Source organism: Candoia aspera, chromosome 2 (assembly GCF_035149785.1).
Source record: "Candoia aspera isolate rCanAsp1 chromosome 2, rCanAsp1.hap2, whole genome shotgun sequence".
Classification (NCBI taxonomy): Eukaryota; Metazoa; Chordata; class Lepidosauria; order Squamata; family Boidae; genus Candoia; species Candoia aspera.
In genome coordinates this window covers 52,725,911-52,741,415 of record NC_086154.1, presented here as the reverse complement: position 1 = coordinate 52,741,415, position 15,505 = coordinate 52,725,911, and the positions used below count along the sequence as shown (strand labels likewise).

The 15,505-nt window shown below is 38.5% G+C and overlaps 1 protein-coding gene across 4 annotated transcripts in view; it reads right to left on the bottom strand.

Moving 5' to 3' along the window:
- The window catches only part of IQSEC1 (IQ motif and Sec7 domain ArfGEF 1), a 168,215-nt gene that overhangs the window by 32,279 nt on the left and 120,431 nt on the right, over positions 1–15,505 (bottom strand). For all 4 annotated transcript variants that reach the window (XM_063291819.1, XM_063291817.1, XM_063291818.1 and 1 more), the window contains exons 2-4: positions 15,108–15,390; positions 10,857–12,121; positions 509–670 (exon numbers count right to left, since the gene is read on the bottom strand). In XM_063291819.1, coding sequence (XP_063147889.1) covers positions 509–670; positions 10,857–12,115 — 1,421 coding nt within the window. In that variant the 5' untranslated portion in view covers positions 12,116–12,121; positions 15,108–15,390. The remainder of the gene's footprint in view (positions 1–508; positions 671–10,856; positions 12,122–15,107; positions 15,391–15,505) is intronic.

Below are 15,505 nucleotides of genomic sequence, written 5' to 3'. Positions count from 1 at the left end.
TTTAGGAGGGAGAACACTGACATTTCTGAATAAGGGGGGGAATAAATTAGATGAACAGTTCAGTTTGCAATATTAGCTCTTGCTTTCATAGGTCAACAGTGCTTATATAATCAAAACATGTCACTTTTTAAAAAGAAAATTGTATTTTGTCTCAAAAAACATTTGCAACTGGACGAACCTATTCCCATCTGTTTTAAATAATAATGAATTGCAATAGAGCAAAAAAACAACAACAACCCTCTATATACTTTCATTTGCATTAGTCCTGCTGAGCTGCATGCATGGATGTAATAGTAAACGGAACAATTTCTTCACCTTGATTTTGTTGTTTAATTTTCATGTATTAAGGAAGAACTAATATTGCAATTTCAGTTTTGGCATCTTGGCAATTTTAACTCCCTGCAATCACTTTTGGCTTAAACACAAGACACTCGGAAGCATCCACTTTTTTTTTTTTAATGTAGCACATACTTAAATATGTAACAAGGGTTTCATATATGGTACTTACTCTAAAACATCCCTGTTAAACTGCTTTTGTCGATTTCCCAGGAACTCTCCAATCATTTGTCTGCTGAGTCCTTTTCTCTGTAAAAGGAAATGGGCAACTCCAACAGGCGTATCTGGCACAAAGCCTCTCTCAATCAGGTACTGGATTCCTTTTTCAGGTTTTCTAAAGGAAAAAACACACAAATCCAACATCCCCCATTTTGCTTTTTTCCCTAAGTCAGAGGCCCTGGGTTGTCCTAAAAGGTTTATAATCTGTAAATTTCTAGCACAAAGATGCATAATTCAGATTATTCTGAGAATTGCTTTTATATTTTACAACCTCAGGAGTATCACAATGCCAAATTTACTATGAAGCTCATAGAACCCAGTTTTATCCAAACATTTTTTTAAACCTATACATTGTGAGAAAGGATTTCTTGGTTTCTGTTTGAGCTAAGCCAAAGCAGCATAGAAATAGGGTGGGGGTAAAAAAGTAAATAGTTAGGACTCAGCTTTCCTGATCTGCATACAGCTTTTACTGTAAATCAGAGTATCTCACTCATCTTATACATAAACAACTATTTCAACTTATATAACCATATATCCCTGACAGCTTCACAGACCTTTGCAATAGTGAGAGGAAAGGCCACAATTATTCCTTGCATTGTGCAAGCCTATTCTTACAAACGTACAAAGTATTTTGAATACCAAATGCTTTGAGCTTTCAAAGTTTTGAGCTTGGAATTTTCCGCATCTTTCTACCTATTTAGAAAACAGAAAACTAAAGTCAAATGAATATTTTAGCCAAAGTAATTCTTCCATTGGGATTTCTATTTGTCTGAAAAGAGCACAGTGGGCTTTAAACTATATCTATGTAAACAGTTATCTGGTATGATATATTAAATGCATTATTCCTCTTGAAATTATTATAACAACTTCAGCAGTCAACATTCTATCATGAATAAAGCAAGTTAGGTGATCTTATGTAAATTTACAATCATTCAGAACTAAAAGTCCTGAGAAATTCGTATCCCATAAAATATATAAAAAACAAGAAAATCTAAACTGTTTACATCAACTCTTGCCTGCACATCAATATTTAATTAACATGAACATAATTAAATTAAAAATCTGTTTTATACATAAACAGCAATCAAAATAGTACTGTAAAGAATAAAGAAAACTTTTGTACAAATTTAAGAGTCTAAATTTTTTTTGCTACAAAATAAACATTTTTCTTTCCAAATGTTTCTTCCCTATTTTCCCTTTTAATATCTCTGTGAATGTAGAAATACGCTTTATGGTAGAAACAGTGAACAGGAAGAATTATCCAAAGGGAGCCTCACGTTACCCTGATTTGAACTCGGATTTCTCCTATCTGGTTCTATCTTTTTATTTTTTGTAATATTATTTTTGTAATAAGACAATTTTTAGCAGTATACCAAAATCCATCAGTCAGAAGGAAGGAAAAAGAGTGCCTCAAGGAGAAAGTAGTAGAATTAAGGAACAGTGCATGCTAAGCACAAATATGTATTTTCAAAAGTTTTCCCCAACACTTTTCATTTTAGTGCCCCCAGGAAAAAGAGTTTTCCACCATTATAATATCTAAACAATTGAAAATCAAAATTGGATTATGCCTAGCCTGCATACCAATTTGTGGTTTGGTTCAGTCCTAGAAATTTAGCATCGCATGTATTCTATTTGTTTCACACTTGCTAAAATTTAAAATCTAGTTCTGCACATAAAAACATCCCATTCAGAAAACAGGAAATAAAAGTTTCTGGCAGGGATTTGTACATGCCCTTGAAGGAAAAACTGCCTCTGGTAAGATGCATGACCTCCACTGATTAGTCTGCATATTATTTACTATGGGAGACTGCAAAAGAGGATTATTCCATAAATGCCATGAATTATTCTTATTTTTCTTAATATTATTATAGTATACAATGCAAATTCAAAAAGTGGAAACATTTTTCAGACATTATATTATACAGCAATACAAAAAATCACTTCTGGATCTAATTAGAAGTGAATGTATCTTAGAAACTGAAACAAAGGGATTCAAAATAGCATTTTAGTGCTCATTTTTCCTTGCTTAAAATTGGGTATCTTAAATAAATTGGAGAGGATGGTCTATCTTCATATTCAATATGACTATAAATCATCTAATCATAAATGACTTGCTGTGTGGTTTTCTTTCCTATTATTGAAAAACAGGTATTTAATAGTAGCTGTGAATTGTGCAAAAGAGGATTTTAGCTGGTGAGCTGCAGCTTACGAAAGCTGACTTTTAATAAAATGTATTAATTGGAAACAGTGCCACCAGACTCCTTCTGATTTTTGGCTACCATAGACTAATATGGGTCTCTTCCTACAATGTCTGTTTGGTGAGATGTTATTACTGTGATCAATATTGTTGATAACCGAATTAGTTATATCATTTTAAAAAATGTTTTTTATTTTATAACATTCCTTTGCAAAGTCTTAATATAATAAGCTCCAAGATTTCAAGATTTAGGCGAGTCTATCAGTACCTAAATGTATCAGTATTTTAAAAAAACTATTTTTAAAAAGTTTATCTTCCCTTTTTTGAATGTCACAAGTTTGTGACATGGGCTGCTATATAAATTAAATAAATGTTATAAAGTAGAATGTGAATCAAAAATAAAGGGATATGAAAGAGATACTGAACTTTTTCAGAAAAGAATTATATGGTCAAGTAGAGAGGAACAGGCAAAAAACAAAATTGTATTTATTAGCACAATGTTAGTCTTTCAAAAATAGTGATTAAAAAAGGCATCTGAACATATAGCATACTATTAATACATAAGAACAGAAGATCAATTAATTGCTACAAGAAAAAGGAGAAGATCCACAGCCATAGTAGTTTGCTGGGTGCCAGTCTTAGTTAATATAAATGAGACTCAGGCTGTGGTCACATGAAGGACGGTAAAAAGGATGGGTACATCCATAAGGCAACACAAAGACTTTCTTTTCATGGTGTCATACACTTTAAAATTAAATTAATACGTTGCAACAAAACAGTTTATGTGTGAAAGCACCTAAGTAGTAGTCCTGGCCGGGCTTATGCACGTAACATTGTGTATTGTGCTATCAAGTGGTAAAGATAATCTTACTATACTGATGCATCTCATCCAATTTCAAACAAAATATCGAAGCAATACAATTTACATCATCATTTATAAGACAACAAACACCTTTGGCTTATGAAATGAATATATGCACATCCTGGAAGATTATCACTCAGATGAACTGTTAATCCATGCTGTTATTTTAAGGAGACATAGACAGAGCATAATTTGCTAACCTTGTCATAAATGAACAATTCAGAATCAAAATTACGCAATGCTGTACCCGCCCCCCCAAAAACTAAAACCTTTATTTTAAAAAACAAGATTTAAGACATTATTTTTGCTTCTACTTGCTGATATGTCACAGCAGGTGGCACCACCTTGTCAATCTTGGCTAATCTCAAAAGTTAAGCAGGGATGGGAGAGGGGGTGGGGTGGGGTGGGGGTACCAGAAGAAGGCTATGGCAAATCACATCTACTCTGTTGCAGAGACAACAGGAATTCAGCATTACAAGGAGTCTTATATACTGCTGCAAATAATATTGACTGATTATGTGCCATCAAATTGTTGAATCATAGCAACCATGTAGATAGATTTTCTCCATGATGATGTGTCCCTAACCTGGTCCTTCAGCTCTTCCAATGGCACACCCATCACCACTGTAACTGAGTTTTTCCATCTCACTGCTGGTCATCCTCTTCTTCCCTTTCCTTCCATCTTTCCTAGCATTAGTGTAATGGTATGTGGGAATGACCTAGGTAGACGGGTGAAGAGATGCTCCTAGGAATGTGCAGATAAGAGGGAGCATAGCCTACAGCTAGATAGTGGGAGGAGCAAGAGACTCAAGAGGGACCCTCCCTAAGTTCTGAGGCTGTAAAGGTGACAGCAGGAGATTTATACTTTCAGACTTGCAAGGTGCTGTTAATGTAGCTTAACAATAAAGTAGAGTTAGCTTATCTGGCCGTGTTTCCCATCTGGTCTACCTGGTAAGGCTGACAATTAGAGCCTTCTTCAGGGAGCTAGGTCTTTGCATAACGTGTCCAAAGTAGGATAATTTGAGCCTGGTCATTTGTGCCTTGAGTGAGAACTCTGGGTTGATTTGTTTGATGATCCACTGGATTATTTTCTTGTTTGTCCACGGTATTCTCAGGAGTCTTCTCCAATGCCAAAGTTAAAAAGCATCGATTATAGTCCAACTTTTGCTTCCACAGAGTGTCACAGGGAATACTATGGCTTGCACAATTCTGATCTTTGCAGGTATAGACACCTCATGGCATTTGAATATTTTTTTCAAGGCCTTCATGGCTGCTCTGCCAAGTGCTAGTCTGCAGCATATTTCTTGACTACTTGTTCCTTTACAATTGATGGTTGATCCTAAAAGGCAGAAACTATCCATTTCGATACCTTCAGTGTCAGTTCTAAGGCTGGTTGTTCTACCTGTTGTCATTAGTTTGGTCTTCTTTATATTTAATTTTAGACCCATTTTTTCACTGTGCCCCTTGATTTTTATTATTAGGGCTTGCAAATCCTTTGCATTTTTGGCTATCAAGGTAGTGTCATCACCTTAGTGCAGTGTTGATGTTTCTCCAGTTTTAAAACCATGCTTATCTTCTTCCAATCCAGCTTCCTTTAATATATGCATTTAGCATATAGGTTGAATAAATAAGGGGAGAATATACACCCTTGTCTCACTCCTTTGCCAACCTGGGGCCAGTTTGTTTCACTACAGGTAGCCCTTGAGTTATGGCCATTCATTCAACAACTGTTCAAAGTTATGTCAGTGCTTGAATGAAGGGACTTATGACTGGTACTTGGAGTTCCAGCCGTTGCGGCGCAGAACACATGAATAAAATTTGGGTGCCAAGCAACCAGCTTGCACTCACAGCCAGTTGCAGTGTCCTGAGGTCACGTGATTGCCATTGGCAACCTTCCCTGCCAGCTTCCCCCAAGCAAAGTCAATGGGAAGCTGGAAAGGAAGGTTGCAAGTTGCTGGAGTAAGTCTCTCCCACCACCCTTTCTTCACTCGCACAGACGGTGCCCTCCTCCCTCCCTTTGCTTGCACACACCCCGCACCCTCTTTCCATGGCCTCCCTACAATCAGACACATGCATGCACACACCCTGTACCCTCTTCCCACAGCCTCCTTGTGGTCTCATGTACCCCGTGCCCTCTTTTCACGGTCTCCTTGTGATCGTACACATCCTGTACCTTCTTTCCTTGGCCTCCCTGTGCTCTCACACATGCACCCCACACCCTCTTTCCACAGCCTCCTTGGGATCACGCACATGTACGCATGTACCCCACACCTTCTTTCCTTGGCCTCCCTGAAATTGCACACACACATGTACCCCATGCCCCGTCCCCCGGACCTCCCTGTGATCACACACAAGCACACACCCCGTGCCCTTTTCTCGGCCTTTCTGATCTTGCACACATGCATGCATCCCGCACCCTCTTTCCCTGGCCTTTCTGAGCTTGTGCTGCACCAAGCACCCCCTCCGCTGACTCAGGTACAGCCTACACCAAAATATCATAGTTCCCTGACTTGCAAACTATGAAATTAGGCAACCCCACCAGACCAGATGGACTTCCTGTTCGTAGTGACTGTCTTGTTTAGCAATCATTCACAGTTACAACAGTGATGAAAAAGTAACTTTACGACCAATCCTGTTTTACAACCTTCACAGGTCTGCAAAGGAAGCTGAAGTAAGATCATAAGCACTGTCATGGTTTCACTTAGCAACCACTTCACTTAATGACCAAGTTGAGGGTCCCAATTGTGGTCAATAAACAAGGACTACCTGTATTTATTTAATCTATCTGTATTTCCTTCATTATATCATGAGACTTATATCACAGTAATACTAAAGCCTGAAAAAGATTCTGTAAAATGTGCTAGCTACAGACCAGTATCTCTGCTTAATGTGCATGCTAAAGTATTAACAGGAACATTAGCTAGGATAATACCATCTATAATACCCCCATCTCAATAAGGATTTATAAGAAGTAAGACAAGCATCTGATATCATTCGCCAGATGGCTGATATTATGGATATAGCTGTGGATAAACTTAAAGAAGCTGTTCTAATTTTATTAGGCCGAAAAAATATTTGATATAGTGCAGAATGAAGTTATGGAATGTGTTTTAAGTGTGTTAAGAAGATATGTGTTTCCATTATTTTTGTTATACTTCGATATCTTCATCCTGCAGTTAGAGTTATTACCAATGGATTTGTCTGTCAACTCTTTAAATTATATTGTGAGACCCACAAGGATGTTTCTTGTCTCCTTTAATTTTCAATTGGCTTCTTCCACTAGACAGTATCAAGATAGTAAAGGTGTGATGCTACTTCACACTGATTATAAATTGTTCATATATGCTGATATAAAATTATGGCTATCTTTGACAATCCTTAACAATTATGTAATGTCATTAACCAAGCTTGTTTATGTTATACAGCAAAATGGTTTATTTTCTGGCTCTACTATTAATTGGAACAAGTCTAATGTATTGCCTTTGGGATATACTATATCTACAGATTATTGTAGGAGATTAAAAATTACAATTTGTAGAGATTCTACAACATACTTGTTTATCACAGTATGGTGAATTAAGTATATCTAAATGAATAGATGTAATTTCAGCGGATATAACTTGATAGACAAAACTCCCATTTCATCTTTGGGATAAGTTTATTAATAAAATGAGTATTACATCAAGATGAATGTATATTCTAATAGGGATTCAGTGTTAATTCCCATCAGATACTTCATATAGATAAATAAATGAATGTGAATTTTTAATGGCAGTTTAGGATTTTATTTAAACTACAAAACATGTTAACTAATAGGCAAGAAAAGCAAGAAAATAAGAATTCCCACAAAATCTTACTTTACATTACTTTGGTTAAGGTGGTTAAAGTGCTGGGCTAGAAACCAGGAGTCTGTGAGTTCTAGTCCCACCTTAGGCATGAAAGCCGGCTGGGTGACCTTGGGCCGGCCAGTCTCTCTCAGCCCAACTCACCTCACAGGGTTGTTGTTGTGGGGAAAATAGGAGGAGGAAGGAGTATTAGGGATGTTTGCTGCCTTGAGTTATTTATAAAAAAAATAAAATAAAGGCGGGATAAAAATAATAAATAAAAAAAATACAATACTACAGAGAATTTTAAAGTTTGGTAATATACAGAATATTTCAGAGTTTACAGATTTTTTTTAAAAAAATTAGATATTAAAGTCTTTGCCATTACATTACTTGTCTTCCAAATCAGAATACAAAACCACTTTAAATTACACTGCTTTGAAAAGCAAGCATAAACAATAGCTTGCAACATTATGCAATCCCTTTTCACAGTGCAGGAAAAAACTGGACCTGGTATTTACATCCTGAAGATGCACTCATATAACGCTATGCCCTGTCTTCATATTGTATGTGAACTACTTTTATACATAACTCATAGAAAATGTTTCAGTGTTTAATTATTCTGATCCTCAATGCTTATTCATGTAATGTTAAACCACGATTTAGAGCTGCATGTGAAATATTTCTATAACTCACAGAAAATATATTAGTGCTCTAATTATAATAGTTATTTATGGCAACATTTGCTTATGGCGTTGAGCTTGAGCCAAACAACTATGCTGATATTTCCCTCCATCTGTGCAAGCCACGTTACCTCAGTAAACTTCAGAAACTGTGCAGCAACTACTGATGCTGCTGTGATTGCAGAAAGAGTTGCAACAGCTCCTGGGTGTGTAACAGTGTGTCATAGCTTCAATTCTTAATCAGCATGTATTGCTATCTGCCTCTCCCCCAACTCACAACTGTTTCAAGTTTTTCATGGTCACTAGGTCATACCGCATTGTTTCCATATCCTAGGCAGTCTTACATTTGCTGGGGCTCCACCCTAGTATTAAGGAACTAATAGTGTGAATGAAGCAGCAGGGTGGAAGATAACATTTTTATTCATTCCAACAGTGCTAAATCTTCCATAGGCTTTACTGAGAACAACCGAAGTGCAAACAAAATCTGATAATAAACAGACCAAAAGAGTCTTATTATCAGATTGCATACATTTAGTTAGGTTTTACTCTTATAACATACCAACACATGCAAAAACACACATTCACTGCTTTTTATTACCTTGTCCCATCTCTTTTGGGATGTATCACAATATATAGAAAATAAATGAACAAATAACGTGAAAGCTGTTCTGATAACAATCCACTTCTCCATCTAAAATACTAACCCTTAGTACAGGTAGTCCTCAGTTAATGACAGTAATCAGGACTGGAATGTCCATCACTAAGCAATGTGGTCATAAAGCATGATGTCATGTGACTGCATTGCTTAGCAGTAGGAATCCTGGGAGTCCTAGTTGCTGCTGTTGTGATGGAATGTGAGGGTGACCTTGGAAGATGGGGGGAAGAGATGCTGCCTAGGGAACAATTAGATAAAAGAGAAAGGCGTCTGCAACAGAGTAGAGGCCAGAGAAAGAAACTTAGGAAGGACCTGCCCTAACTACTCAGGCGGTAAATAGGGAGGGCGGGAAGTAAACTTGTACTTTCAAACTTGCAAGATTCTGTTAATGTAGCCTTACAATAAAGTCGAATTAGCTCATCTAGTTGTATTTCCTGTCTGGTTTACCTGGGAGGGCTGACATCAATCTTGCAAGTCTGAAAGTACAAGTTTACCTCCTGCCCTCCCTATTTACCGCCTGAATAGTTAGGGCGGGTCCTTCCCAAGTTTCTTTCTCTGGCCATTACTGTTGCGGACTCCTTTCTCTTTTATCTGACTGTTCTATAGGCAGCATCTCTTCCCCCCATCTTCCAAGGTCACCCACACATTCCACCACAGTCGTTAACCAAATCCCACCTGGTTGTTAGGCAAGGACCCACCCCAATCCAAGCCATTCCCAGCTTGGTCCCTCCCAGCCCTGAGTAAGGTAAGGGACTGCCTCCTCTTCAACTCCTCCCACCTGCCTATCTCCCTCCATCTCTGTCCTTTTCTCTGCCCTGCACTCCACCACTTCTATCAGCCCTGTCACCTGGTGCTCTGCTGGTCCTGCCACCTTTGCTGCTCCCAGCTGACCTTTATTATATTCTTCCTCCCCCTGCTGATGAGGTATGCCTGGCCTAGACCTTCACAAGGCAGCAGCTGGCCATGCAAAGGGCTAGGCTGGGCACACCTCAGCTGCAGAGGGAGGAAGATGGCAACGGTCAGCTGGGGATGGCAGGGCAAAGCAGAGGTGGTGGAGTGCAGGGCAACCAAAAGGGCAGAGATGGAGGGAGATAGGTAGGTAGGGGGAGCTGAAGCACCCCTGTGGTCATAAGTGTGGGCAGGCTGCCAAGCGCCTGAATTTTGATCATGTGACCGCAGGGGATGCTGCAATGGCCGCAACTTCGGGGACCAGATATAACTACAATTCATTGAGCACCACCATAACGTCGAATGGTCACTGAATGAATGGTTGTTAACTGAGGACTACCTGTACAGAGAACACTGAATACATTCACTGGCATACTTACTGTTAAAAACATTGATTAAAATGGAGATGGACAGTTTTATTATACTTGTAGTGCAACTGAGACAATAGTACTCAGAAACAAATCTTACTAAGTTCAACAGGACTTACTCCCAGCTGTACAGGATGGCAGTCTTAGCTATGAAAACAACACTATAAAAAATACTGCAGCAATTTATAAAAGCATATTGTATGTTCAAGGCATCCCTTGGAAAACATGTTTGTTTAACCAGAGTCTTTGGCTAGCACAAATAACTGTAATAATTGTTAATTACTATTATAAATGATCAGTTCTAATTATGACTGTTCTTTAGATGGCACGTGGAACATTACAGCTGGATGAGAATGGTAAAATGATGAAAATGGAGAATGTGACCTCTTCCTTAATTGATTTTCTATTTTTGCATTGTCTACTTATATGAATTCTTGAAATATGCCTTTAACTATTTAATTTCTTTTGAAATTGATATGAAGGAAAACAAAGGGTATTTAAAAGTTAAAAAAGACCACCTGCTAAAAATGCACACCATGAAATTATGAGAAACGATGCCATGTTAGCAGGGCAGAAATCAAACATGCTGAACTAGGTAAAAGACAGGTTGGCAATCAATATCTGGATGTACATTTACAGTCACAATGGGATTGTAGCCGGTTTTAGCCTTCACTGGGGAGATAGATTACATCTTGGTAAATATAAAAACCCCAAGGCATCAAGTAAATACCATTTCATAAAAAAGGAAAAAGCACTATACTCACTTATTAAAAAGGTTCAGTCCAATCCTGTAATGACGTTTCCTGATGATATCATTACTGAAGGCAGGGGAATCCCAGCTATTACGAGTTTCTTTGTGGTATGTTTGTTTGCTCAAAGTTTGTTCCCTTAAGCTGTCTCGAGAAGAGGATTCTGAACTGCAGTTTATTGTGTCATTAGAATTGGAAGTGCTATTGATGCTATCATTATCTCCATCGGAATAATCAGATTCAGATTTGCTTTGCCTGTTTGCTGTACCATTAATAGCCAAGTGGCTATCAATAGGCCTTGGTCTATGTCTAGTTTCTTGATCTTCTCGAGATATTACTTTGCTAGGGAGACCGTGTGATATGTGTTTTGGGCTACCTTGCTGACTACTAATTCCCCGATCATACGCATTTTGCCTCTTTAACGATCCTCTTTCAGAACGGTCACTAAAATCGACTGAACTGTCACTTGGTGGTTCTATGGTTAGCAAAGGAAGATGATCCATCCTCATTCTCTGTTCTTGGGATTCCAATGAAGGGGTACTCCTACAACTTGTGTCAGTGTCTATTTTATGATCTTTATGTGTCATAGACCAGTATTCTTGAGAAGGATTTATTGATCGAAGTCTTAAGTCAGACTCTGTGCTAGATGGTCTTTCTACAGAATGAGAAAGGGGAAGTGGTGGGGATAATTCTTCCTCATCAATATACAATGTAACATCACTATAGGAGGCAGTCATTTCATCGAGTTTCCTATGATCAACATTATGGCTTGTTGGTTTAGTTGGACCACAACTCTCTCTCTCTACTTCACGACTTCTGACTTGGTCAGGTATCTGTACCTCATCAGAGTGCAAACTGCGACAATTTAATGCATCATCAATGGATTCTGCAAGAGATTTTACTTGTCTTGAAAAGGCATCCTCCAATTCTGTTATGGCATCAGCAAAGTCTGTGGAAGCTGCTGGAGATTTCATTGTAGCTGATTCACCAAGATCATTACATCCAGACTGGACAAGGCCTCCTATTTTTGATCCATCGTTTGTAACAGAAACTTGCTTCCCCTCGAAGTAGGAACTGTGAACTTTCTCAGGTCCTTCAAATGAAAACTGCATTCTCATATTGGATAGTACAATGCGTCTTGACATACGATTTTCAGACATAGAACTTCTAAGCCGCTCAAAGTTTTTGTTCATCTGATACTGGCGGAAAGCAGTCTGTATAGTACGAGCAGCATGTCTAGTTATGAGACGGCCTCCATATTTTCGTTCTAGCATTTCAACCTAAAAAAAACACATATTTTATAATATGTCAGCTCTAAAGCAGGGGTTTCAAACTCAAATCATCATAAGGGCTGCACGAGAAGGAGTTCATCAGCCTAAGAAATGCAACAGTGAAGCCTTTTCATATAGTGGTAAAAAGTCTCTAGTGAGTCAAAAAGGAAGAGAATCATTGTATATCCTTAAGCACAAATTTATTAAATAAAAAAGCTTCACTATGAAATAGAGGTACTTTTTCACCATCTCACTTTGGCCACTTACAGTATATGGGATTGCTTTTTAATTAATGAGATCACCATTATTTCATGGACAACAACATAAATCCTCTGAATTGAATCCTATCATCTGAAACTTGAATGTAATCCCTTAAGAAGAAGCAACTATGCCTGAAAATTATTTCCAATTCTGCTAAGAAACAGATATTGGCAGTTGTCTGATGAAAAACTGTTTTGTTTTCAATTTGGTAGGTGTCACCCTCTCTTGAGGTTATAATTCCTGCAACTGTAGCTTACTTTCTGATTATTTTTAATGGAAAGCAGGCTAAAAAATTAGAAAACTAATTGCCAGTTGTTATTTTCAGTTATAATTACTTGGGAAGCATGGAGTTTTGGGGTTTCCAGTCAGTTAAGATTTCAGCCTATGGCTCATCTCCTGCATAAGCCTGTTGCAGATGGAAAATAGCCACCTGGAAGCATGAACAGGGATCTTTGGGGCAACTTAGACTTTCTATGGGGTAATAGTGCCAGGTAGGATATATGCCAGTGCTATCTGTGGGGCCAGTTCCTGGACCACTGGCGAGGGAAATTCTGGAAGGAGAGCTCAGTGAAGAAAGTGTCTGTTTCTTCCCCTCATCTCCAAATGGCTGAGTGCTGTGGCAATGGCTGCACTAGAAGCACATACTTGTTCCTGTTGCTTGGCCATGGATGGTGGTTTACCCTCCTACTGTCAGGAGCTCCTTTCCTGGCCAGATTTACTGAGGATACTGCACCACTTCTGCTTTTCCGTCTGCCTTCCTTTCCCAAAGTAGCCATTGTCTCCCAACCTAACAGCTTCAGGGCACAAAGCTCTAAGTAATAGTGATTACTGCTTTCCCCACTTCCCACCCGGGGTGAGCAGAATTGCTGGGAGGGACTTTAAAAGCTGTGGAAAGCAAGTAAGTGGAGATCCTTGCTTTTCCTCCATCACTTCCACAACTCCTTGCTACAAGCAGCTTTTTCCCTCCTGGCAGCTTCCCTCCAACCACCTTTGCCAGGGAGCTGGGGAACAGCTGGGCAGGTAAAGTAGGGCTGGAGTCATGCAGGTCTTCCTTGTGCTCCACAGCCATTAGCTGTGTTATGAAAGCAAGTTCAGAAAAGAGAGAAGAGGAGGGAACAGCAATGGTGTGGCATCTTTCAGCAAACTCCAGATAAACTGGCCAGGAGGGGACGTGCCTCCAGCACAGGGAGGGCAGAATGCCGTTCTTGACCAAGTGTCAGAAACAAGGATGCTCTCCTAATGCCGCTTCTGCTACCTGCAAGCTGAGAGGCCCCAGTCCGAGCTATGACAACACCTCAATGAGGGGTGCAGGCTGCACAAAATGACCTGGGGGGCTACATGTGGCCCATGAGTTGACACTCCTGTTCCAAAGCAGTGCTTTTTTTTTTCCAATTTAAAACATACAAAGAAGATACTTTTAAAATGAGGAATACTGACAGTTGTTTCTTTTTAAAAAGGAAAACAAATAAAAGGTATATTGAATTAAAATATTATTTTCTTTTATATGTAGTACTTCAATTACAAAGCTAAATAGGAGACATGAGCAAGCGTCATCTAGTAATGGTACAAGTGAAAGTATGGTAAAAAAGAAAAATATGCCCCCCTCCTTTCCGCAAATGGATGGCTACAACCGTTGTGCGTGCTGTTCCTGCTGTGGGTGCTGTACAAGAACAGAGTGGCAGCAGAGCAGGATTAGTTTGAGGATACTGATACAAAACAAATAGAGCGATTTAAACACATATGTGAAAGAAGCTTTAATCGGGCCTTTTAATCTTAGCAATACAAACCTGTTGTAAGGGCTGAGAGTGTAAAGACTGAGCGGGTGATGTAGGGGGAAGCAGTTCCTGCACTAAAGAAAGCCATTTTGTCAACTTATACAAGCTGCTTCCCAAGGCCACCTAGAGACCATACTAAGTATCCATTAAGTCAGAAGGATGGAAGGAAAATGCTATGGGTTTAAACTCTGGAGCATGGTCTCTCTACCTTCTTTGCACTGAGGTGGGCAATCAGCTGTTTTTTTAAGACTTCAGTCTCATCTGTAGTGAAGATTCTAATCTTTCTATAGAAAGATTTAAATTGGTAAACCCCCTGGAATCTTGGGAACTTGGTTATATTTGATATGCTTCAAAAATGTGACAGAAGCTTTTTTAAAAAATTAGTTCATTCAATCATGTCTTAAATCTCTCAATATAACATAGCATTTCCAGTACTATAAGGGTCTGCTTTCTAGAAAGCTTTAAATTATTTTCACAAACCAACTATGCTGAATAGGCAGAATACTTGGTCTTGCTACTTCAGAATAAGATTTGACATATGAGCTTTTGATCCTCCCGTTTCATGACTCTTTGCTTCCCTTTCATAGTTTGCTTCTACCATCTGCCTTGATTAATACAAACCAGTATTAGCGGACAATCAAATAATTTGTTTTATACTAATGAAACCATCCTGGTTTTACAAGGCACATTCTCTTACTAAATTTGGACAAAGCTTCACAAGTTCAGTAACAAGTGACTTGTATACAAACTCACCAGATAAATGTTACAAGGTATTAGTTCTTTCTTTGAAAAAAATATTTCTGGGTCAATTTAAATGAGAAAAGAGAGCAGATGGAAACTATTACACAGAAATGCTAAAATCTAAAGGGTAATGAAAAAAAACCCTCAAGAAAGCTGATAACTACATTTCTTTTTTATAACTACTTAGCTTGATTAATACAGCACCACAGCTCAAATACCTGTTTATCCTGCAAGTCAGATGAGAGTTCATAGCTTTCTGAAAGGGATCGTGACCTTTTAATAGCTTCTTCTTCTGCTTGTTTCCTTAATATTGACGTTGAGTGCTGAAGCTTTGGCCGCCGGGGCCTCTGCTGTCCAGGGGAGACAGAGTATAGACCATATGGAGAATGGTCATAATGATCTGGACTTAGAGCTGAACTGTGAGTTATAGTTCCTTGATGATAAGTAGATGGACTATCTAGGGATGTGCCAGTTTCACTTCCAGGAGCTTCACCCTCAACACTGAAAAAAGACAGAAGAGTAAAGTGCAATATGGTTAAGAGATACACCTTTTTACTACTGCAACTTCATATATAATAAATGCTTTATAAACTATTATTTCTAAAATATTCACTTT